The following is a 26050-nucleotide window of genomic DNA, read 5'->3' as shown; positions in this document are numbered from 1 at the left end:
GCACGTGACATCTCTGACCTGTACCCTGTGGGCCGGTGGAGGCCCTGGCTTGCAGGTCGGTCAGAGGGACCCAGCCCCAAGGACATACTGCAGGTCATCACTGCTACTAGGGAAACATTAGAAACTAAGATCGATACACTGGGGGTGGATTTGAGTATCCTGAAAGATGACCATAGGCACCTCACCAAGAGAGTCACAACTGTAGAGCGGACGGTGACAGATATACACCCGGATGTCTTGGCTATGCGAGGGAGGCTCACTGTCATGGAGAACAAGTGCGGACACTAGAAATCAGAGCAGAACACAGCGAAGACAGGTTGAGGAGGACTAATATTCGGGTCACTGAACTCCCAGAGTGAACAGAAGGGAAGTTCGCCTTGTCGTCCTTGGAACGTTGAATGAAGAGGGAAGTGGCCCTGGAGGGCCTTTCCCCAGGCTATGCCCCGAGGCAGACCCAGAGAGTCCCGGCCCGCTCGCATTGCCATGCACAGTAGTGGTTAAACTCGTCTATTATAGAGATCATGACCATGACCATATATTTGCCTGGGCTAGAGACAAAGTTTATCTACCCAGATGTCCACAGTAAGGTCATGATCTTCCCAGACTTTACAAAGCAAGTCCAAAAGCAGAGGTCTACGTTCACTGATGCTAAACGATGACTTCGCCAAATGGGCCGTCAAACCACTATGATATTCAGTTTGTTTACGAGTGATGACCCCCTCAGGGACCCCGCAAAAGGTGTGGCACTGAGTAGAGATGGAACCACAAGCTAAATCCAGTCAAGGGTCCCCACAGAGATTTCCAAAAGCGAAGAAGAGAAAACATCATATGGAGGAAGTTTGCGGAAGGGCCAAAAATGATGATGAGCAGAGTGTGTAGGAAAGTTCTCTCTTTGGCATGGTTTACCCCCACTTTTTGCATGTTGCCAGTGTGTTTAGGCTGTTTTCAGTACACCAGGGGTCCTCTCTGGGCTGCAGCATGTATTATGCCACCCATGGGAGCCCATGCAAACTGTCTGCAGGCCTGCCATTTGCAGCCTGCGTGAAAAGGTGCATGCACCCTTTCAATGCTGGTGTAGGGAGTTGGCTTTGTATTTACTGTTTCAAAGTAAGAAATAGTGTGCACAGAGTCCAAGGGTTCCCCTTAGAGGTAAGATAGTGGCAAAAGTAGATACTTCTCATGCTCTATTTTGTGGTAGTGTGGTCGAGCAGTAGGCTTATCAGAGGGTAGTGTTAAGCATTTGTTGCACACACACAGGCAATAAATGAGGAACACACTCTCAAAGACTCACTCCAGGCCAATAGGTTTTTATATTGAAAAATATATTTTCTTAGTTTATTTTAAGAACAACAGGTTCAAGATTTACAGTAAACACTTTAAATGTAAGGTACTCCACTTAGATACTTTAGGAACTTTGAATAAAAGCAATATCACATACAGTCTTTGTAAAAATGGCAATAAGCTATTTTCAAAGTGGACACAGTGCAAAAATCAACAGTTCCTGAGGGAGGTAAGTAAAGGTTAGATTTAGGAGGTAAGTAAAACACTTACAAGTCTCAGACCTGGGGCATAGGCAGCCCACTGTTGGGGTTTCAAGGCAACCCCAAAGTTACCACACCAGCATCTCAGGGCCAGTCAGGTGCAGAGGTCAAAGAGGTGCCCAAAACACATAGGCGCCTATGGAGAACAGGTGTGCTCCGGTTCCAGTCTGCCAGCAGGGGGGTTTTGTAGAGCACTGGGGGGGACACAAGTAGGCACACCAAACACACCCTCAGCGGCACAGGGGCAGCCGGGTGCAGTGTGCAAAGCAGGCATCGGGTTTTAGATGGGAAATAAAGGAGGAACCCGGGGGTCACTCTAGCGGTGCAGGCAGGCACAGGGGGGGGGGCTTTCCGGGACAGCCACCACCTGGGCTAGGCAGAGGGTCGTCTGGGGGGGGTCACTCCTGCATCGAAGTTCGTTCCTTCAGGTCCTGGGAGCTGCAGGTGCAGTGTTGCTTCCAGGCGTCTGCTCCCTTGTTACAGGCAGTCGCGGTCAGGGGGGAGCCTCTGGATTCTCTCTGCAGGCGTCACTGTGGGGGCTCAGGGAGGTCTTCTCTGGTTACTTCTCTGGTTACTCACGGGCTCGCAGTCACCGGGGAGTCCTCCCTGTGGTCCTTGCCTCTTCCTCCAAGACAGAATCCCTGTACACCGCAATGGTTGCAGCAACCAAGGCCTGTGGACTCCTGCTCTGAGGATCTTCAGGCTCCAAGTAGCCTCCGGCACTCTACCTCTCCAAGTACATTCGCCTCTTTGCTGCTCCAGCAACGTGGGACTCTTCCTCAGGTGTGCTTCCTTGGCCTCACTGCGACTTACTGTGCCCGCTACCAGTGGGTTGCTTGTTGGGGCTCAGACTGCTCCTGCTAGATCTTCTGTCTTTTAACGGTCAGCCCGGACTTCCCTCCAAGGGTCGAATCCCCAGGACCTTGCTGGTCCTCGTCAGCTCTGCAAATCTCCAACAGCTCCAGGTGGATTTGCTTGTGCTTGTTGGTGCTCCTCCTGGCCACTGACTCGTCTGCAATCCGACGACTGTCGAGGGACAGCTCCTAGGCGACTTCAGGGACTCCTTTGTAACTCCTGGTTACAAAGCATCGCTCCCTCCCCCAGACCAGAAGTCGGACAATTCAGCAGGAGACCTTGCGAAGGGATTCCTCGACTGGCCCATGCATCAGAGGAGAGTGTGGTTGTTCCAGGTAACAGCCTCAGAGCGAGTGCACCAGGTCCACACGGAAGTGGCCCAGCTTGGTTTGGGTGTGGGTTGTGAGTGACCTGAATGCCCCGCTCATCTCCTGTCCCAGAGTTAAAGATCTCTCAGTTTTTTGCCTCCAACATCATCAAGATACCATGCACAAGTGGAGTGTGAGTTATCAAAAAAACCTGAGACAGATTCCCCAAGCCATCATGAGATCTGGTTGAGTCGGGTTCTTACGGAGGGCAAAACTAGGCCCCAAAGAAGGAAGCAAAGGAAATGTCCCGCACCGGGAGCCCAAAACAGCAGACTTGACCAACTGGCACGGCCTCTTACTCCTCTTCAGGTCTACCTTAAGAAGCCAGGAAGCATTAATAAATTTGCATTTTTAAAAGATCCAATTGCTGCCATTTTTTCAAATCCTGACAACACTTAGGGCCTTCCAAACCCACTGGTCCCGCAAATATTGGGTTCAGTACAGATGTGGCAGGATGCATCAGGTAATAAATACTCACCAAGAACTTTCATTTTCCCGACAGCCTCAACCCAGCATTTTGTGCCGGAACTGCCCCTTCAGGAGGCTTCAGAGGAGCAAACCACTGTAGTTTACAACGTAAACTTATTCCGCAAGTAACCAAATAGCTCCCAGGATATGAGTAACGCAACAGCGCATAAGAACTTTCACGTGTGTAGCACCCTGATCACGGCTCAGGTTCATGCTCCGGCGCAAAAACATTCCTCAAGGTGACCAGTAACAGGACATGACAGTCAATCTATGCAACACTCCGTTTCCAGTCACTCTCGGAAACCTGACGGAGGCATTTAATGACCCCGTGTTTGCCAGAACTTGCCAATAGTGGACTCCCATGTTACGGTCAAGCCCTGCCATACAGGGGGCCAACGAGTGCTTGGACATCCGCATTAATGCATCTACAGGAAAAATGGAAGACACTTGGCTGCAGTCAATTTTCATAACAAATGACAAAGCCCTAGTTGAGGCATTGGACCTGAAAACTTTTGACTTGTCAAACACTAAAGAACAGTACCTGAGCCCACCACAACTGTCGGAGAAGGCTAATCAAAGTCCGGCTGTACTGTAACAAGAAAGAGTTTCCAACTCGATCATTGAAGTCTCAAGTGACATGAGCGTATCACAAGATATAGGTGCAATGGAACTTAGCAAGTTGGATAATCCAGCCACCAACCGCAGCCCTCCAGATGGCAGCATCAGAAACAGCGAATCTCTCCCTAGAAGCTATCTTTCAGGTGATTTTTTTAGCTGCAAGTTGGGTGATCTCATCTGGCTACACGCCTCTCTTCTAAATGACGTCATACTTCAACGACAATCCTTAACCTGCAATCGGACAAACTAGATTTACAAATTGACCTAATGAATGTTATGGCCACTCACACTGCAGATATTAATTGAAAACTGGATATGTTGGTCATCTGGCCACCTGTTCCAAAGGCTAATGTGGATCAACAGCAAGATCCCTGCAAATATGGACCGATCATCCAAAAACTGAGTACACTACCAAATATTTTGACATGTTAAAAAAAGAAAAAAGAAATAAAAGTAAAACTTTTACTCTCAAAAATCCTAAACAAGGACTATCCCACTCGGCGCTTATGCAAAAGAAACTCTGAGCAATGCCAACGAAAGATTATAGCTAAAGCTGTCCAGTAAAAAAACGGGGCAAATGCTCAGGGCACAACCTTCTGTGCAAATGATGACCCAAAAGCACAAAGCAGGCTCCCTGTAGCCTCAGGCACTCCAGACGCTGTTCATGCCAAAACAATGGGGACACAGATGGAAAAATCAGCGTCGACAACCTCAAATTGTTCAGACGAATTTACACAGATGGGAAAAACAGCATTGACAAATAAAAAAAAGGCAAAAAAAACGAGCCAGAAAGGTAAGGAAAAAAACATAGTTAAGACAGTAGTGGCAACTTTTACCCCATATTTTCGGCACAATCAAAGCCACAAGCATGGATCTCTGGTTCCTCAAGAAATCTCCAGGTTTCAAATTATGCGAAAATTACAAGGGCAGGGGCAGCTAATGGTTCAGTTCAGTTAATCTCCGACGACATACAATCTGCTGCCTCGCCAATAGCTGCAAAGCACAAAGTGCACCAGCCGATGGAACAACTTCAGATAAATTTACACCGTCCGGACCGGAGGGATACAGAGCACATGGATGTGACTTCAGGTCAGGGGTGCACAATATCTGCACCAGAAAACATGTTAGGATATTTAGGTAGCGAAAAAACTGAGGTTCAACCAGTTACCCAACTGTCCGTGCAGGATCTTCCAGGGATGCCAGTGGCATTAGTACCGAAGTTAAAGGAAGCTTCGCAGACAGTGGCACTGGGGCCAATCTGTCTCTCTGGAATCCGAGACAGTCAGTGCATCCAAGGCCAGCCACACAAGGTGACTTCTTGCAATTCACAGCTGTCTGTCCAGCTGGAACAACGGGCAATTAGCCGAGAGCCAAGTCACATTCACGGAACAGCAGAATGCGGAACAAATACAGTCTTTTCATCAGTCCAGCAAACCATCCCCCTTAGCAAAGCATCCACAGTCCGGCACGAAGATCGCTCGTTGGGAAACTATTTAGGAAACAAGTATAAACTTGAACTACCCCTCTAGGGTGCTAACAATTAGTAATGAACAGGGGCTAACAACCACAAAAGTTACGTTTCAGAATACACAAACTCTTACAACCGTAGTACAAAAAAAGACCAGTCAAGTGGACATGCCTATGACGGGCCCAAATAGCAAACAGCGAGAGGGTGATCAGTCGAGAAAGCCAGCGCCACACGGAATCACGGATTACTCTCTCCAACCTCAGCACAGCCATTACTTGGATAATGGCTGGGAATCAAGGCAGATCATTCAAACGCCACAATATACATCATGGGGCCAACAAAACTGCTTGAACAAGGGCAACATACTGAGGCTGTTCGCTGCGTTGCCATCAATTCAGAAGATTGTATCTACAGACTTGATGTCGGTGAAATTCCTCTCCAGCAGCGACCAGTACGGGCCAGAGCAAACATCCACTACTTGGAGAACAAGGGAAATCGTTACATCGATCATCGACGAAAAAATGCAATTTGAAGCATGGGTAATATTGCTGTCAGAACAGTCCAGACTACACTACCCTCTCCTCCTGTTGTCCAGTTCTATGGAAAAATCAAACCATCAATCAGACTTAAAGGCCCACGAATACGCACTGGAGATGAATACAACGGAGTCGGAAAAGAAGCAGCACAGTAGGGTAGAGGTCAACCAAAAAACTTCACATGGCCCCCCCAACTGCTCAAAGCAACATGCCGATACTCCCATGACCACAGAACGCTCAGGACGAACGGAGGTGGATGGCTCACATCTTAAACTCAAGAAGGAGCAACTAACATAACAATTACAATGCAGAAAATATGGAACAGGGGTCTGCTGTTATCATTATGTCCTGGATTATCGCTGGAGCAAAAACCATTATTACAGACGGATTTGCAATAGTAAACAGTTGCAACTATACTATAATCATTTTGCAAGAAACATAGCTATTAGACCCGGTTCACTTAGGAGGTTACACACTACACCATGTCAGTGCCGAAAAATCAAACAAATCGGGCAGGTCAAGTGGAGGTCTAGCCACGTATGTCTCCACAGCGCTACATGCTACAACAGAGCAACTGGCATTCTCAAAAAACGATATACAAGCCTTCAAACTCATCTTCATGGACAACCGACAAACTCCTCTTGAAATTTTTAATGTCTATGCTCATCCGCAGAAACGTCGGAAAACCCTGCTTTTTGAGAAATTACTGAATAAAGAAGAAGAGATAAGATGCGCACACCCAACATAGGACATTCTAATGACAGGCGACTTCAATGCCCACTTAATTCACACTCCTGAACCCGATGAGCAATTGGCAGCTGAAAACGCTCTATGGTCAGTTCTGCCTCAACTTCCACCAATAAGGAAGAGATCGGACGCAATGGGCAAACAAATGGTCGAGGCATTAGAGTATTTGAGCATGAGGGTTTTAAATGGGAGAACCAAAGATGACATACTGCCTAGCTATACCCACTATAGCACAAAGGCTACAAATATAATAGACTACTTGGCTGTGTCTCTTCCCCTGTTATCACATGTGAGGAAATTTAAAATCAAGACTACTCTCCACAGCGATCACTCATACCAACAGATAGCACTGGACTTGAATGCCCCACACTTCCTGCCTGTCGTCACTGAACTAGGAAGTATTGAATCTACCAACTTAAAACATCCGATTTGTTCAGTCTTCATTACCGCGGCTGTGTGAAAAGATAAAAACCCTGTTTCAATCTGCAACACTCCAGAACTAGCCTGCAGTGGAAGTGTGGGCCACCTTTCTAATTTCGTTATCTTCACTCAGCTCTGCTATGAGCCAATCATCAACACAAAAACATTTGGTGTCATCAAGTCTAGAAGGGAAAACTTTAAAATTAAGAAAGGAACTGAGGCAGTAACTCAGAGTAATAAAAAAAGGTCCTTTAACAGAATGGACGTGTCCAAAGTCAGGTATGGCGTGAGCGCATTAAGATGGAGGACAACTTCTGACTTGAATTGCTCTATAGTTAAAAAATGGAAAATTCCACAGCCTTTTGGGCAACAGTCAACTGCATTGACCGGCAGTCAAGAGTAATTAATTGTTCATCAATTCCCAAAAATAAATGGTCGGATTACCTGTCCAACATCTTTAAACAAGACTTACCTGAAGGAGCCTGCAAGTCCTAAGGACCTCTGTCAGAAACGACATTGGATACAGCGCTAAGGCATTCTCCCAAGTAATTAGGAGGGGCGTAGGGATGGTGACCCTGATCCCAATGGCCTTCCTCAGGCAATATTTAAGACCGATCCAGAGTACTGGTCAACTTCACTGGCAATCCTTTACACTGAAGTAGAGTGCAACATAAACATCCCTAAAGGAGGTGCCCTTGAACCAGCCCAATCTCCTTAGAAATGCTTCTCCTGCTAGCTGACGAACCAGTGTTGGCAATGTCCATTGCACAACAAATAATCTTGGGTGAAGTCTGCTCTCCTTTCTGCAATATTTTTTTGGCTTCAGCTTTTACTTTATCAGGAACTTTGTTGATGTATGGAGCAATATCTGACCACATCTGGTGATCGGATCTCCCCAGAACAGCCAGAGAGCTTGCTACCAGCACTGTACGTGCTGACATTTAGGAAACATGTTTTCTATTGTTACTGAGGAACTTACCCTCTCTGTCCAGTGTTGCAGATATAGGTGCTGAAGGGCTTTTCGAGCAACAATGGGCTGCCTGGGTGATCATGGAATCGGGTTTAGGATTCCCAGTGAGACATGCAGGAGAACTTTCTAGGGCCTTATGTGTTTTATCCAGGCATTGTAACACAGCAGCTACTATGGCTGAATTCTTCAAAGTTTTGATGCCCTTAAACCCAGATATAGTCAACAGTGGGTATAGCCCTGATGCTCCTTCGTAAGGTTTCCTTGAAATCGTAGAGAAAACACTGTTTTGTAGGCATGAGGAGTTTGAACATTCTTGCAGTTCTCTCCATAAAATGATGTAAATCCCCTATATCCTTGGGAGTTGAATCTGTAGGAGGCAGCGTTGGAGATGATAGTGTTGATAGAAGATAGTCATCCCACTCATTATGATCTAAACACAGCTCACCCTCCTTTCTCATCATCTGAAGATGATGAATTCTAGAGGGGAATTGTTTGTGGAGTATGTCTCGTAGATAAAGGTGGAGGTAACGGTTGTGGTGTTTGAGGAGTTGACGCTGCTAAGGTAGAGTCTTTGAAGATGGCGGAGTCTGCCTAGGCAAAGGTGATGTAGGTGGAAAATGCTTTCAGTAGTCTGCCATCATATATTGTAGATCAGAGACTAGCAATCTAGGTAGCCATGCCATTTCCTCCTGATACAGCTGATGAAATTGGTCTCGAGGATAATATAGCCTTGTTCATAATATTCTTCATCATCTTCTTGGTGTTTGACATGCAGTTCGAGAGACTGCGCAACACCAAAAGGACCTTCATCATTGGAATCATCCTCATTGTAAGGAAATGCCTCCTTGGCATGGTTACCCCCCTGACTTTTTGCCTTTTGTTGATGCCAGTTTTGATTGAAAGTGTGCTGGAACCCTGCTAACCAGGCCCCAGCACCAGTGTTCTTTCCCTAAACTGTACCTTTGTTCCCACATTGGCAAATCCCTGGCACACAGGTAAGTCCCTTGTAAATGGTACCCCTGGTACCAAGGGCCCTGTTGCCAAGGAAGGTCTCTAAGGGCTGCAGCATGTATTATGCCACCCTGGAGACCCCTCACTCAGCACATGCACACTGCCTCACAACTTGTGTGTGCTGGTGAGGAGAAAATGACTAAGTCAACATGGCACTCCCCTTAGAGTGCCATGCCAACCTCACACTGCCTGTGGCATAGGTAAGTCACCCCTCTAGCAGGCCTCACAGCCCTAATGCAGGGTGCACTATACCACAGGTGAGGCCATATGTGCATGAGCACTATGGCCCTAGTGTCTAAGCAAAACCTTAGACGTTGTAAGTGCAGGGTAGCCATAAAGAGTATATGGTCTGGGAGTTTGTCAAACACGAACTCCACAGTTCCATAATGGCTACACTGAAATCTGGGAAGTTTGGTTTTAAACTTCTCAGCACAATAAATGCACACTAATGCCAGTGTGGAATTTATTGTAAAATGCACCAAGAGGGCATCTTAGAGATGTCCCCTGAATACCAGTCTGACTCCTAGTGCTAGGCTGACCAGTTTCTGTCAGCCTGCCACAACCAGACGCGTTTCTGGCCACATGGGGAGAGTGCCTTTGTCACTCTGTGGCCAGGAACAAAGCCTGTACTGGGTGGAGGTGCTTCTCACCTCCCCCTGCAGGAACTGTAACACCTGGCGGGGAGCCTCAAAGGCTCATGCCTTTTGTTACAACACTCCAGGGCATTCCAGCTAGTGGAGATGCCCGCCCCTCCGGCCACTGCCCCCACTTTTGGCAGCAAGGCTGGAGGAGATAATAAGAAAAACAAGGAGGAGTCACCTAAGATGTCCTGACCTGAGGTGACCCCTGCCTTTAGAAATCCTCCATCTTGAGATAGGGGGATTCCCCCAATAGGATTAGGGATGTGGTCCCCTCCCCTCAGGGAGGAGGCACAAAGAGGGTGCAGCCACCCTCCAGGACAGTAGCCATTGGCTACTTCCCTCCTGACCTAAACACACTCCTAAATTCAATATTTAGGGGCACCCCAGAACCCAGGAAATCAGATTCCTGCAACCTGAAACAAGAAGGACTGCTGACTTGAAGGCCCTGCAGAGACAACGGAGACGACAACTGCTTTGGCCCCAGCCCTACCAGCGTGTCTCTAGACTCAAAGAAAACTGCACAGCGACGCATCTGACAGGGACCAGCGACCTCTGAAGCCCCAGAGGACTGCCCTGAAACCCGAAGGACCAAGAAACTCCAGAGAACAGCGGCACTGTTCCCCTACAGCAACATTTTTGCAACTTTCAAACAACTTTCAAAGTACTGACTCTTCCCGCCAGAAGCGGGAGACTTCACACACTGCACCCGACGCCCCCTGCTCGAGCTCGAGAGAACCAACACTACTGGGAGGACTCCCAGGCGACTGCGACCTCATGAGTAGCCAGAGATGACCCCCCACAGTGACGCATGCAGAGAATCCAGAGGCTCCCCGTGACCGCAACTGCCTGTAACAAGGAACCCAACGCCTGGACCAAGCACTGCAACCACAGTCCTCAGGACCAGAAGGAACCGATCCCCAGTACAGGAGTGACCCTCAGGCAACCCTCTGCCTAGCCCAGTTGGTAGCTGGCCCGAGAAGCCCCCATGTGCCCTGCCTGCACCGCTAGAGTGACTCCAGGGTCCCTCCATTGATTTCTATTACAAACCCGAAGCCTGCTTTGCACACTGCACCCGGCCGCGGAGGGTGTGTTTTGTGTGCCTACTTGTGTCCCCCCCCCCCCCCCAGTGCTCTACAAAACCCCCCTGGTCTGCCCTCCGAAGACGCAGGTACTTACCTGTTGGCAGACTGGAACCGGAGCACCCCTGTTCTCCATAGGCACCTATGTGTTTTGGGTCCCCCTTTGACCTCTGCACCTGACCAGCCCTGTATTGCTGGTGCGGTGACTTTGGGGTTGCCTTGAACCCCCAACGGTGGTCTGCCTATACCCAGGAAGTTGAACTTGTAAGTGCCTTACTTACCTGAAAAACTAACCAATACTTACGTCCCCCAGGAACTGTTGATTTTTGCAGTGTCCACTTTTAAAATAGCTTATTGCCATTTTAAATAAAACTGTGTATGTTACGGCTCTAATTCAAAGTTCCTTACTTACTTGTGTGGAGTACCTTGCATTTTATGTATTTACTGCAAATATTCAATCTTGTGGTTCTAAAATAAATTAAGTAAAGCAATTTTTTAATATAAAAACTATTGGCCTGGAATTGTCTTTGAGTGTGTGTTCCTCATTTATTGCCTGTGTGTGTTCAACAAATGCTTAACACTACCCTCTGATAAGCCTACTGCTCGACCACACTACCGCAAAATAGAACATTAGAATTATCTAATTTTGCCACTATCTTACCTCTAAGGGGAACCCTTGGACTCTGTTCACACTATCTCTTACTTTGAGATAGTATATACAGAGCCCACTTCCTACACTCATCAAAGAGGTGGCTGGGCACTAAAGGTGGCACTTTACTGGGTTGTATATGCTCTCGCCCGATAATCTTTGGCTATTTTTTAGCAGTTTTTCTTTAGATTTTTCACTAGTTGACAAAGTTGTTGATTAGGTCATTGACAAGGTAATCATCCAGGTCTTTGACGAAGGTTTCACTGAAGAAGCCGTTGGGGCTCACTTCGCAGTCAATGGGACTGTCATCATCAAAAAGCCAGAATTAACTTTAGCGTCAACCGTACTGGAGCTTGAGTTGTCACCGAGGTGATCGTTGTCAAGGAGGATGTGACCATAGACTGCGTGGTTACCGTCGTCGTAGACGACAATCTCTCCATAGACAGCACCAATAACATTTTTTTAAACTTGGAGAATTTGAGGTGGAGGAGTAGAAGGCCCAGAGCTGGATTTTTCAGGTCTTATTGGCAAGGAGGGTGGTTCTTTCTACTCCTGTAGTTTGTTTTTAGAAGTATGCTCTACCTGCACAGAAATCAGATGGACTGCACTCTCTAAGACTTAAGATGGGCCTTTTTAGAGGATTTCTTTTCTCTCCCTCTCTCTTTTTCTTTTCTTAAATTTCCTTGAGGAAGATTAGGAATCCACGTTATCATCTGAAAGAGGCTTCTTTCTAGTATTAAGTTTATGGAGCCATAATAGCAGCCTCCCTTCTCAGTCTTAAGGTTTTTGAGGAAAAGGTAAGCCACACCTTCTAGTCTTTGGCTTTATTGGAAGGGCAAAGGCAATAAATACAATCTCGATGAGAGTTATCAGAATAAAGCCTCTTCTTGCCACAAGTTCAACAGGGTCAGGAAAGATCTTTCTTTGTTTTTTCTGACATTTTAAAGGTCAGATCTGAAGCTGCTGGCAGTAGAAAATATATATATATCTCGGAGTGTTACAAGTTGTTTTTCTTCGAAGAAGTCTTTTCGAGTCACGAGACCGAGGGACTCCTCCCATTTCGACTCCATTGCGCATGGGCGTCGACTCCATCTTAGATTGTTTTCCCCGCAGAGGGTGAAGTAGGAGTTGTGTATGCTAGTAATAGTGCCCATGCAATGGAGTGAATGCGTATGTACATAATGAAGTTTCAAGTAATAGATTTACAAATGTACAAATGTTTAAGATCTACTTCTAAACGGCTACAGGCTCCCGGGGAGGCGGGTGGGCGCATGTGAATCTGCAGCGACTAATGCCACGAACTGGGTAAGTGACATTTTCCGTTCGATGGCATGTGTAGCTGCAGATACACATGCTGTGCATAGACTAATAAGCAGTTATCTCCCCAAAAAGCAGTGGTTCAGCCTGTAGGAGTGGAAGTAGTTTGAAATAATGTTCTTAGTACAGCTTGACCTACTGTTGCCTGTTGTGCAGTTAACACATCTACACAGTAGTGCTTGGTAAATGTATGAGGCGTAGACCATGTTGCTGCCTTACATATTTCGTTCATTGGAATATTTCCCAGAAAGGCCATGGTAGCACCTTTCTTTCTGGTTGTGTGTGCCTTTGGTGTAATAGGCAGTTCTCTTTTAGCTTTAAGATAGCAGGTTTGAATGCACTTAACTATCCATCTGGCAATGCCTTGTTTTGAAAAAGGATTTCCTGTATGAGGTTTTTGAAAGGCGATAAATAGTTGTTTTGTCTTTCGAATTAGTTTTATTCTGTCAATGTAGTACATTAGTGCTCTTTTGATGTCTAATGTATGTAGTGCTCTTTCAGCTACAGAATCTGGCTGTGTGAAGAACACTGGTAATTCTACCGTTTGATTCAAGTGGAACGGTGAGATTACTTTTGGTAAAAATTTAGGATTGGTCCGTAGAACAACTTTATTTTTGTGTATTTGAATAAATAGTTCTTGAATGGTAAATGCTTGAATTTCACTCACTCTTCTTAGAGATGTGATGGCAATTAAAAATGCAACTTTCCACGTTAAGTATTGCATTTCACAAGAGTGCATGGGCTCAAAAGGTGGACCCATGAGTCGTGTTAAGACAATGTTGAGGTTCCATGAAGGAACTTGTGGTGTTCTTGGTGGTATAATTCTCTTTAGGCCTTCCATAAACGCTTTTATGACTGGTATCCTAAATAATGAAGTTGAGTGCGTAATTTGCAGGTAAGCTGAAATTGCCGTAAGATGTGTTTTAATGGAAGAGAAAGCTAGTTTAGATTTTTGCAAATGTAGTAAGTATCCTACTATCTCTTTTGCAGATGCGTGTAAAGGTTGAATTTGATTATTATGGAAGTAAGTGTTGAGTATTTGGGGGTGAATTTCCCATTCGTGGGTCTGTTGGTGATCCCGAGAGAGATTGTCTGCTAACTGATTCTGAATCCCTGGAATAAATTGTGCTATTAGGCGAATGTGGTTGTGAATCGCCCAATGCCATATTTTTTGTGTTAGGAGACACAACTGTGTCGAGTGTGTTCCTCCCTGTTTGTTTAGGTAATACATTGTTGTCATGTTGTCTGTTTTGACAAGAGTGTATTTGTGGGTTATTATGGGTTGAAATGCTTTCAGAGCTAGAAACACCGCTAGCAGTTCTAAGTGGTTTATATGAAACTGTTTTTGCTGAATGTCCCATTGTCCTTGGATGCTGTGCTGATTGAGGTGTGCTCCCCACCCTGTCATGGATGCATCTGTCGTTATTACGCACTGTGGCACTGGGTCTTGAAACGACCGCCCTTGGTTTAAATTTATACTGTTCCACCATTGAAGCGAGATGTATGTTTGGCGGTCTATCAACACCAGATCTAGAAGTTGACCCTGTGCTTGTGACCACTGTGATGCTAGGCACTGCTGTAAGGGCCGCATGTGCAACCTTGCGTTTGGGACAATGGCTATGCATGAGGACATCATGCCTAGGAGTTTCATTACTAATTTGACCTGTATCTTTTGGTTTGGATACATGGCTTGTATTACATTTTGGAATGTTTGGACTCTTTGTGGACTTGGAGTGGCAATTCCTTTTACTGTGTTGATTGTTGCTCCTAGGTATTGCTGTGTTTGACACGGCAGAAGGTGTGACTTTGAGTAATTGATTGAGAAACCTAGTTTGTGTAGGGTTTCTATGACGTAATTTGTGTGTTGTGAACACTGTTTTTGCGTGTTGGTTTTGATTAACCAATCGTCTAGGTACGGGAACACATGTATTTGCTGCCTTCTGATATGTGCAGCTACTACTGCTAGACATTTTGTAAAAACTCTTGGCGCAGTTATTTCGAATGGCAACACTTTGAATTGGTAATGTATCCCTTGGAGTACAAACCTTAGGTACTTTCTGTGTGAAGGATGTATTGGTATATGGAAATATGCATCCTTTAGATTCAGTGTTGTCATGTAGTCTTGTTGTTTGAGCAGTGGGATTACTTCTTGTAATGTAACCATGTGAAAGTGGTCTGATTTGATGTATGTATTTAATATTCTGAGATCTAGTATAGGTCTTCGAGTTTTGTCTTTTTTGGGTATTAGAAAGTACAGTGAGTAAACTCCTGTGTTTAGTTCTTGTTTTGGTACTAATTCTATTGCCTCTTATTGGAGCAATGCTTGAACTTCTAATCCTAGATTTATATGTTGCTTCGACATACTGTGTGTTTTCGGTGGGACTGTTGGAGGGAATTCTCGAAATTCTATGCAATAACCATACTGGATAATTGCTAGTACCCAAGTATCTGTTGTTATCTCCTCCCAATGTTTGTAAAATTGGCTTAATCTTCCCCCCACAGGTGTTATGTGATGGGGATGTTTGACTTGTGAGTCACTGCTTATTTTGAGGACTTTTTGGGCTTTGGAATTTTCCTCTACCTCTTTGGAATTGTCCCCCTCTATATTGCCCCCGAAAACGTCCCCGCTGATATTGGCTTTGGTAAGTGGGCCTTGTTTGTGATGTTGTGGTTTCTGTAGGTTGTCCTCGAAACCCTCCCCTAAAAGGTGTTTTGCGAAAGGTGCCTCTGCTCTGCGGGGAGTAGAGTGCGCCCATGGCTTTTACCGTATCAGTGTCCTTCTTGAGTTTCTCAATAGCAGTGTTGACTTCCGGCCCAAACAACTGCTGTTCATTAAATGGCATATTTAGCACGGCTTGTTGAATTTCCGGCTTGAAACCTGACGTGCGGAGCCATGCGTGCCTTCTTATTGTTATTGCAGTATTTACTGTCCTTGCAGCCGTATCTGCTGCATCCATTGAAGACCGTATCTGATTATTTGAGATACTTTGTCCTTCTTCCACCACTTGTTGTGCTCTTTTTTGGAACTCCTTGGGTAAGTGTTCTATCAAATGTTGCATCTCATCCCAGTGAGCTCTGTCATATCTTGCCAAAAGCGCTTGTGAATTGGCAATGCGCCATTGGTTTGCTGCTTGTGCTGCAACCCTTTTGCCCGCAGCATCAAATTTGCGACTCTCTTTGTCTGGAGGTGGTGCGTCTCCCGAGGTATGAGAGTTTGCTCTCTTACGAGCTGCCCCGACAACTACTGAGTCTGGAGTTAACTGCGTTGTAATATAAACAGGATCTGTTGGCGGTGGCTTGTACTTTTTCTCCACCCTTGGAGTTATGGCTCGGCCTTTAACCGGATCCTGAAAGATTTGTTTTGAATGTTTTAGCATTCCTGGGAGCATAGGTAGTCTTTGGTACTGGCTATGAGTGGAGGTTAGCGTGTTAAACAAGAAGTCATCCTCAATTGGTTCTGAATGCAAGGTGACGTTATGGAAAGCAGCTGCCCTTGCGATCACCTGTGTGTAAGATGTACTGTCTTCAGGAGGGAACAGCCTGGTAGGGTACGAGTCTGGGCTGTTGTCCGATACTGGAGCATCGTAAAGGTCCCATGCATCGGGATCATCTTGACTCATGGCAGTATGAGTCGGGGAGTGCATCAGTGGAGGAGTTGCTACTGGTGATGTGTGCACTGATGGTGGTGGAGAAGGTGGTGGAGTTGTTTTCTTTGCCACCTTTGCCTGTGGCTCCTTGTCCTTTTCTTGAAAGGCAAGTTTTCTTTTTATTTTAATTGGAGGAAGAGTGGTTATCTTCCCTGTGTCTTGATGAATGTGGAGCCTCCTTTGAGTATAGTCTGGCTCTACAGCTTGAAGTTCCTCTCCAAATCTATGTTTTTTCATTTGGGAGGCCAATCCTTGTTCCTCTGTATAGGAACCTGTTTTCGGCTCCGAGGCTGGATGTTTCGGAACCAAAACTTTTTCGGAGGTCTTTTTAGGCTCCGAAGAAACCTTTGTAATTTTCGGCGTGGTGGTGTCTCGGTGCCGAATTTGTTCGGTGCCGCTGTGACGGTGCCGAAATTTCTCAGAGCTGATGTCTCGGGTCCGAGATTGCTGTGTGGCGGTATCTCGACTGGAGTCTGATGACTTCGACACCAGCGTGCCCTTTTTCGGTGCCTTGGCTCGGTCACCGCTTGTTTGGGTTAAGCCATGGCCTGTTGGCGGTGGCGTCCCCTGGGCTTTTGTTCACTTCTCGTGAGTCTTATATTTTGACGTCTTACTCACGGTTTTCGGCGTTTCTTCGGCCTCGAGCTCTTCCGAGTCCGATTCGTGGATAGAGAAAGCTTCCTCTTCTTCCTCGAAACGCTCTTGTTCTGTCGGCGTTGACGCCATCTGCAGTCTTCTGGCTCTTCGGTCTCTTAACGTCTTTCTGGACCGAAACGCTCGACAGGCCTCACAAGTATCTTCCTTGTGCTCTGGGGACAAGCACAAGTTACAGACCAGATGCTGATCCGTATACGGATACTTGTTATGGCATTTTGGACAGAAGCGGAATGGGGTCCGTTCCATCAGCCTTGAATTCACACGTGGCCGGGCCGACCAGGCCCCGAGGGGGGATCGAAAAAACCCCGAAGGGCCACCGGAACTCTTCTAAATTCGGTGTCGATCTGTTGTAACTAACCCGATACCGAACGCAAACAATACCGACGTTTTTTCCGAGATTCTAACTAACTTTCCGACCCGAAACACGGAGCGAAAAGGAACACGTCCGAACCCGATGGCGGAAAAAAAACAATCTAAGATGGAGTCGACGCCCATGCGCAATGGAGTCGAAATGGGAGGAGTCCCTCGGTCTCGTGACTCGAAAAGACTTCTTCGAAGAAAAACAACTTGTAACACTCCGAGCCCAACACCAGATGGCGGGATGTGCACAGCATGTGTATCTGCAGCTACACATTCCATCGAACATATATACAGTATATATAGAAAATGTCACTTACCCAGTGTACATCTGTTCGTGGCATGTTGTGCTGCAGATTCACATGCTATGCATATTGATTCCGACATCTAGTGTTGGGCTCGGAGTGTTACAAGTTGTTTTTGTTCGAAGAACTCTTTTAGAGTCACGGGATCGAGTGACTCCTCCTCTCGGTTCCATTGCGCATGGTCATTGGCTCCATTGTTAGATTGTTTTCCCGCAGAGGGTGAAAAAAGTTATATATATATATATGTATAAATGTATTAACTTAAACGACTACAGGCTTCCGGGGAAGAGAGAGTGTGCATGTGAATCTGCAGCACAACATGCCACAAACAGATGTACAATGGGTAAGTGACATGTTCAGTTTGATGGCATGTGTAGCTGCAGAAACACATGCTATGCATAGACTACAAAGCAGTTTGTCCTCCCAAAATAGCGGTGGCTAGCCTGTAGGAGTTCAAGTTGTTTGAAATAATGTTCTAAGGACAGCTTGTCCTACTGCGGCTTCTTGTTGTGAGAAAACATATACACAGTAGTGTTTAGTAAATGTATGAGGTGTTGACCATGTAGCTGCTTTACATATATCGGCTATTGGTATGTTTCCTAAAAAAACATTGTTGCACCTTTCTTTCTTGTAGAATGCGCTTTAGAAGTGAGTACAGGATGTCTTTTTGCTTTTATATAGCATGTTTGTATACAACTAACAATCCACCTTGCTAAACCTTGTTTTGATATAGAATTGCCTGTATGTGGTTGTTGGAAAGCTACAAAAAGTTGTTTTCTTTTCCTAAATTGTTTAGTTCTGTCTATGTAGTACATTAAAGCTCTTTTGAGATCTAATGTATGTAGAGCTCTTTCTGCCAAAGAGTGGCTGTGGGAAGAAGACTGGCAGTTCCACTGATAATTGATGTGAAATTGTGAGACTACTTTTGGTAGAAATTTTGGATTTGTTCTTAGTACAACTTTGTGTTTGTATACTTGGAAAAAAGGTTCTTCAAGAGTAAAATCTTGTATTTCACTTACTCTTCGTAAATAAGTATTTGCCATAAGGAAGGCAACTTTCCATGTTAGAAACTGAATTTGGCAAGAGTGCATGGGTTCAAAAGTTGGTCCCATAAGTCAGGTAAGTACTATATTTCGATTCCATGTTGGAACTGGTGGTGTTCTTGGTGGAATGATGCGTTTTAATCCTCCCATAAAAGCTTTAATAAAAGGAACTCTAAATAAAGAGCTATGTTGAATAGTTTGTAAATATGGAGAAATTGCAGTAAGGTGTATTTTTATTGAGGAAAAAGCTAAATTTGATTTTTGCAAATGAGGTAAATAACATACACTGTCTTGTATTGATGCTGTAAGAGGATCTACGGTTTTAGATTGACAATAATAAACAAATCTTTTCCATTTATTTGAGTAGCACTGTCTCGTAGTAGGTTTACGTGCTTGTTTAATAACTTCCATACACTCTGATGGGAGTTTTAAATATCCAAATGTTATGATTTCAAGAGCCAAATTGCTGGTTTGAGAGCATTGGGGTCTGGATGTCTGATTTGACCTTTGTTTTGTGTTAACAAATCTGGTCTACATGGGATTTTAGAGTGAGGCACCACAGATAGATCTAGTAGTGTTGTGTACCATGGCTGATGTGTCCATGTTGTGCTAGGAGTATCATGTTGAGTGAAGTTTGATGCAATTTGTTGGCCAGAAATGGAAGGAGTGGGAGAGGGGGAAAAGCCTATGATTGGTGTTCCCCACTTTTGAAAGTACTTTTGAAGTGCTTGAGGGTGAATCTCCCATTCGTGTGTGTGTGTTAGCGATTTCTGCTGAGGACATCTGCCAACTGATTGTCTATCCCTGGAATGTACTGTGCTAATAGATGAATTTGATTGTGAATTGCTCATTTCCAAATTGTTTGGGCTAGAAGGGATAGTTGAGATGAATGTGTCCCTCCCTGCTTTTGAGATAATACATGGTTGTCATATTGTCTGTTTTCATAAGAACATTCTTCTGTTTGAGAAGAGGCTGAAAAGCTTTGAGGGCAAGGAACACAGCTAATAACTCTAAATGGTTTGTGTGTAGCTGTTTCAGTTTGACATCCCATTGCCCTTGAATGTTGTGATTGTTTAGGTGAGCTCCCCAACCGATCACTGATGCATCTGTTGTAATGATTGTCTGAGGCTCAGGGTCTTGAAATGACCGCCCCTTGATTAAGTTGCTGCCATTCTACCGCTGAAGGGACATATGTGCCTGGCGGTCTACCAACACTAGATCTTGAAGTTGACCGTGTGCTTGTGACCATTGTTGTGCAAGGCACTGTTTTAAGGGCCCCATGTTTAATCTTGCATCTGGGACTACTGCAATGCAAGACGCCATCATTCCTAGTATTTTCATGACAAATCTTACAGTGTATTGTTGATTTGATTGTGTAAGTGGAATTATATTTTGAAAAGCTTGTATCCTTTGTGTATTTGAATACGCTAGAGCTAGTTGAGTAATTAGGATAGCACCTAAATACGGTTGTATTTGTGCTGGCTGAAGGTGTGACTTTTGGTAGTTTATAGAAAACCTTAGGGCATGCAGAGTTTCTATCACTTAACATGTATGATTTTGACATTGTGTACAATTGCTTGATTTTATTAGCCAATCGTCTAGATATAGAAAGACATGGATATGTTGTCTTCTTAGGTAAGCTGCTAGTACTGCTAAGCACTTTGTGAATACCCTTGGAGGTGTTGTTATGATGAAAGGTAACAATGAATTGGTAGTGTTTTCCTTGTATAACAAACCTGAGGTATTTTCTGTGAGCTGGATGGATGGGTATGTGGAAATACGCATCTTTGAGGTCTAAGGCTGTCAAAGTCTTGTTTTTGTAGCAGTGGGATAACATCTTGCAGAATTACCATGTGAAAATGTTCTGATAGGATGTAGAGATTTAGGGGCCTGAGGTCTAATATTGGCCTGAGGGTGCCATCTTTTTGGGGAATTAGAAAGTACAGTGAGTAAACTCCTGTTCCTAGTTGGGACTGTGGAACTAATTCTATTGCTTGTTTGAGTAGTAGAGATTGAACCTCTTGTTGTAATAGAACTGTATGTTCTGGGGTTAATTTGTGATACCTTGGTGGAATAGTTGGAGGAGTGTTTATCAATTCTAGGCAATAGCCATTGCGGATAATTGATAACACCCAGTTGTCTGTGGTGATATTTTTCCAATGTGCGTGGAACTGTTGAAGACTCTTCCCCCCCCCCCCCCCCCCCACAGGAGATATCTGGAATGGAAGGGAGTGAGGAAAGTCACTGTTTTGGTTGTGTTGCTGGTTGTTTAGAGGTTTGGAATTTACCTCTATTTCTAGAGTATTGTCCTCTATATGTGCCTCTAAACCCACCTCGCTGGTACTGGGTTTGATAAGTTGGTTTTGCTTGCGAGGTTGATGCCTCTGAGGATTGTGGTCTAAAACCTCCTCGAAACTGAGGCTTACGCAATGACCCTCTATATGGTGTAGAATGGAGAGCACCCATTGCCTTGGCTGTATCCAACCCTTTTCGCATTTTGTCTATTATAGTGTCCACCTCTGGCCCAAAAAGATGTTTCTTGTCAAAAGGCATGTTTAACACAGCTTCTTGGATTTCTGGTTTAAAAGCAGAGGAGTGCAGCCATGCATGTCTTCGAATAGTAATTGCTGTTTTCACGCTCCTTGCAGCTATATCAGCCGCATCAGGGGGAGAACTTATCTGGTTGTTACTGATAGCTTGCCCTTCCTCTACTACCTGTTGTGCCCTCTTTTGGTGCTCTTTTGGGAGATGCTGTATGATATCCTGCATTTCATCCCAATGGGCTCTATCATAACGGGCTAGTAGTGCCTGTGAATTAGCTATCCTCCATTGGTTTGCTGCTTGGGATGCAACTCTTTCCTGCAGCGTAAAATTTTCTGCTCTCCTTATCAGGAGAGGGTGCATCTCCTGAGGGCTGGCTATTTGCCCTCTTTCGTGCAGCACTAACTACTACTGAATCAGGAGGCACCTGATGGGTGATGTAATCAGGGTCAGAGGGTGCAGGCTTATACTTCTTTTCTATTCTAGGTGTGATTATCCTTGCTTTCACAGGGTCATAAAAAATTTGGTCTGCATGCTTTACCCTGCCTGGTAGCATTGGGAGGCATTGGTACCTAGAATGTGTTGAGGATAACGCATTAAATACAAAGTCTCCCTCTAATGGTTCTGTGTGCATTGTTACCCCATGATAGGCTGCAGCCCTGGCTATAACCTGATTGTATACTGTAGTATCTTCAGTTGGAGATTGTTTAGAGGGGTAGGTGTTTGGGTCGTTCTCTGGGATGGGATCAGGGTCATAAAGGTCCCATGGATCAACAATGTCTTGTTGAGAATCAAAAGAATGTGTTGGAGAATGCATTGGTGTAGGGCTGGTGTGAGGATAGGTAGGTAGGTGCGGAGAATAAGAAGGAGACGAATGAGGAAGTGCTGGCTTCTCTTTTTGCTTTGGAACTTTAGCTGGGGGCTGTGCAGTGTCCAATTTCTCTCGGAATGCCAGCTTTCTCTTTATCTTTAGAGGAGGTGCTGTAATAATTCTCCCCGTCTCTTTATGGATGTGTATCCTAGATTGTCTCTCATCCATAATTTGCAGAATTGGTTCAACGGCCGACTCTTCCTTAGAGGTTTTATGGCTTTCTCATAGTCTTTTGGAAAGTCCTTGCTCCTATGAATAACCTATCTTTTTTTGGTTCCGAAGTTTGATGTTTTTTTGGTATCAAAAATGTTGTGGAAGGATCTCGGCTCTGAAACTGTCTTTCTAATTTTCGTTCCGAAAATAATTTTTTATGCCGGAGTCCGAAATGGAGCCCTTCATATTTTTTGTCGACTCCGAAGTGGTCGGAGGTGTGGCCTTTTTCAGTGCTGAACCCGAGGGTCCGTCACCGACAGTCTTTTTCCGGGCCGAACCATGGCCTTCCGGCAATGGTGTACCCAAGGCCTTCTGTTGTTTTTTGTGTGGGGTGCAGGGGCAGACGTACTCACATGCTGGCTGGCTGTGATGGGTCTGTCGTCTTCGGACTCCTGCTCCGACTCTGTATCTCGGATAGAGACTGCTGTTTGCGTCTGTTCCTCCTCGGTAACGCCGAAATGTTCACTGCTCTTCTAAGCCATTTCCAGCCTTCGTGCTCTTCGGTCTCTAAGAGTCTTTTTCGAGTGGAACGATCGATAGGCCTTGCAGTTTTCCTCCCAATGGTCTAGAGAAAGGCAGAGGTTGTAAACCAAATGCTAGTCTGTATATGGGTACTTAGCGTGGCACTGCGGACAGAATCGGAATGGAGTCCGATCCATCAGGCTCTCCACGGGGTCAGCCGAATAGGCCCAAGATAGGCACACGCGGCCCAAAGGGCGAACAAAGTGGTTTTCCGACCGTACTACTGGTTCGATGCTAGATGGAGAACGCGAGCGATACAATACCGACGAAAGGGAAGGTTTTCTAAAGTTTTCCGAATCTAAACCACAGAGTGAGAGGAAACATCTCCGAACCAGACGGCGGAAAGAAAACAATCTAACAATTGAGTCGATGATCATGCGCAATGGAATTGAGAGGAGGAGTCACTCGATCCCGTGACTCTAAAAGACTTCTTCGAACAAAAACAACTTGTAACACTCCGAGCCCAATACTAGATGTCGGAATCGATATGCATAGCATGTGTATCTGCAGCTACACATGCCATTGAACATATATATATATATATATATATAGCAATTAAAAAACCTCAGGAACAGGTAGAAATGAACAGAGCTTAATGGAGACTCCCTCACAAGACATGCAGCAGAAAATCCTAGAGACTGGAGCTTCCCACAGGAGTGTTCTGAAGGGTGGTGCGACCTAATTGGCTGAAGCTTAGGTTCAGTCTTTTTTTTTTTTTTTTTAAACAACTAGGATATGTTACCGAACTGAAGGGCCTAGGGCCTTTCCAGTCTATAGCGGTCATTGCACTATTTTTCTAAAGGTACCGTAGGATCCCCATCTCAACAACGGTGAATGACTCAAGCATGCAAATCTAGGAAAGATCCAATACTGGAGTTATGTTGAGTTTGCGGTTACACACAGATGAATAAAGAAATGTAATACACAGCTTTAGTGTGGCATAGATATTGACGGGTACCCCGGCTGGGGAAGACGCTACAACAACCATGGCCAATTCTGATAAAGAGGTCCAAGAATCATGACAGTGAGGTTCGACTCCCAGCTGCTGCATGCAACCAAAATCACCTGTATTTCCTCTAAATAATTCAAATTTTTCTGACAATCTGCTATACAACAGCAATATCTGTGAAAACGATAGGGTCCCTTCTTGGTTCAATATCTGATTGCAGCCTAAAATCATTCTCCTCTGATTTAGGACGAAGGCATTGGGAGGGAAACCAAAAGCTAAATTGTGTATTAAGTGTAGTGAGTTTTTAGAATCTTTAAATACAACATCTGATGTTATGCTCATGTGAAGTTTTCATGGTAGGTGCTTTGATCATGTATTATTTATGATGAAAATATAGTATGTAAAATTTAGAGTGATGATTTTACGTAAAAATCGCTGTACCACAAATTGTTGAATATGACGTAACATTTACGATGTATCACTTGGTTATAAATAAAAATGCATATATTTAGAAATAAACTGACAATCTAACCTTATATTTATCTTTGGCTTTTTCTTTCCCAAGGAGCTTAAGCACCTTGTCAGCTAATAGCATGCTCTGTTGGTTCTGGAAACCTTCTAAAATGCAGACAGCAGTGACATCTGGAAACAGAATGCAAAAAAAAAGAATCAACAGAATTTTACTTGGTCTAAACGTTCTAGTTATTGCATTTTAGAACAAGCCCATTTCGCTTATAAGCTTTTCTGCACACTGTGACTTGAGAAAAGAATGACACAATAAAAGCTTTGACAACGCTGATGATTTTGGATATTGTACAGGGAAATACATGTTGAAACTTTACTAAGACTCACACAACCGATATCACACAGGAAGCAAATATACAAGTGTCCCTTACATACAGCACAAGTAGAAGTGCAATCATCAATCGCACACAGTCAGACACAGCAGATAACTAATGCAGCGCACTCACAGAACAGGTGCCAAATGAGCACAAGCTATTCTCAATATACTTATGTAGCTGCATGATGGTTTGCGCATAAAGCACAGGACAATATGCATTTGATAGCCCTGGAAAAGTGTTAATTATTTTGTCACAACCTATTTATTTTTTTAACATGTTTATTTTCTATTGGATGGGGGGGGGGGGGGGTTCTTTACTTTCCACAAGTGGTAAGATGGTGGAGGAAGCACATGCGTCCTGCCATGCCATGGGTGGTTGCGCCGCAATTCATACCTCAACAAGCTCGTCTCTATTTCTTTTTTATTATAAAACATTTTATTGGAACTTGAGACGAAACAAAGCAAGAGGTATAGTAGGAGCAGATTCGCCAGACAAAATAGGTATCTTCTCATTATGTTTCAGGCAATGTATCTGGAATACTCATTAATGGACCATAACCTCATTTTTCCCTCTTTCCTGCACAATCAAAGCACCACGGAGTTGTGTTTAGGGCCCGCCATGCATATAAAAATGCTCACGACAGTTCCAAAAATGTTTGTTTTGTTTCTTGGAGGATCGCTATATGGGCTTTTCTAAGTGCATATTTCTGTTTGTTTCTCTTAGCCATCTAGTCTTGCTCAGGGAGCTAGATCCCCTCTAGCTCTTGGCAATATCACAACGTGCCACAACAAGTCCTAATTGTATTAGGGCACTAGCATAGTGGTTGGTACTCTTATCTTTCAAGATGTGAAGTAGAGGTAACCCTGGGTGATCACAGGATCTGCCAACCTAGCATCCATGACAAACGGCCAAAACCCTCTTCTCAGATGACATGTTTTGCAGGGAATTCTTAGAATGCACTACATGTGCTGAAGAAATCACTTTAAACAGTTTCTTACACAGAGATCACAGCCACTTTTACTCATTTGACTTTTTTTTTTTAAATGATAATTGTTTTTTAATAAGAAGCAAACACAAAGGAGTTTCTTGAACACACAGAACAAAGCCATAGGCATTATTTCTTTGGGCCACAGGACGTTTTAGGACTGGCATGAAACAGCTTCACATTATGAGGAAAAGAAAATAGAGAATACAACTTCTGTGATTAAGTAAATTGAAGGTGCACTTTATTACTATGCAATTTGAAGACTCTCCCTCTGATTCTTCGGTAACATTATCGTCTGCCTCACTGGAGTGGCCTAGGTCCCTCAGGGATAGTGCTGGCTCTGCATGCTGTGATGTGCACGTCCCTGTTTCTCTCTTACTCGCAGCGTCTTCGACATGAAGGCCGAGCAGGCGTTGCAGTCCTCACTCTC

The 26050-nt window shown here is 44.7% G+C and overlaps 1 protein-coding gene across 2 annotated transcripts in view; it reads right to left on the bottom strand.

Annotated features, from left to right (window-relative positions):
• TOMM70 (translocase of outer mitochondrial membrane 70) overlaps nucleotides 1-26050 on the bottom strand; it is a 208703-nt gene that overhangs the window by 122502 nt on the left and 60151 nt on the right. For both annotated transcript variants that reach the window (XM_069204747.1, XM_069204748.1), the window contains exon 4: nucleotides 24326-24435. In XM_069204747.1, the coding sequence (XP_069060848.1) occupies nucleotides 24326-24435 (110 nt within the window). The remainder of the gene's footprint in view (nucleotides 1-24325; nucleotides 24436-26050) is intronic.

This window comes from Pleurodeles waltl, chromosome 8, assembly GCF_031143425.1.
Source record: "Pleurodeles waltl isolate 20211129_DDA chromosome 8, aPleWal1.hap1.20221129, whole genome shotgun sequence".
NCBI classification, from domain to species: Eukaryota; Metazoa; Chordata; class Amphibia; order Caudata; family Salamandridae; genus Pleurodeles; species Pleurodeles waltl.
Note: the sequence above shows the minus strand (reverse complement) of the source record. Positions and strands in the feature narration are given on the sequence as shown.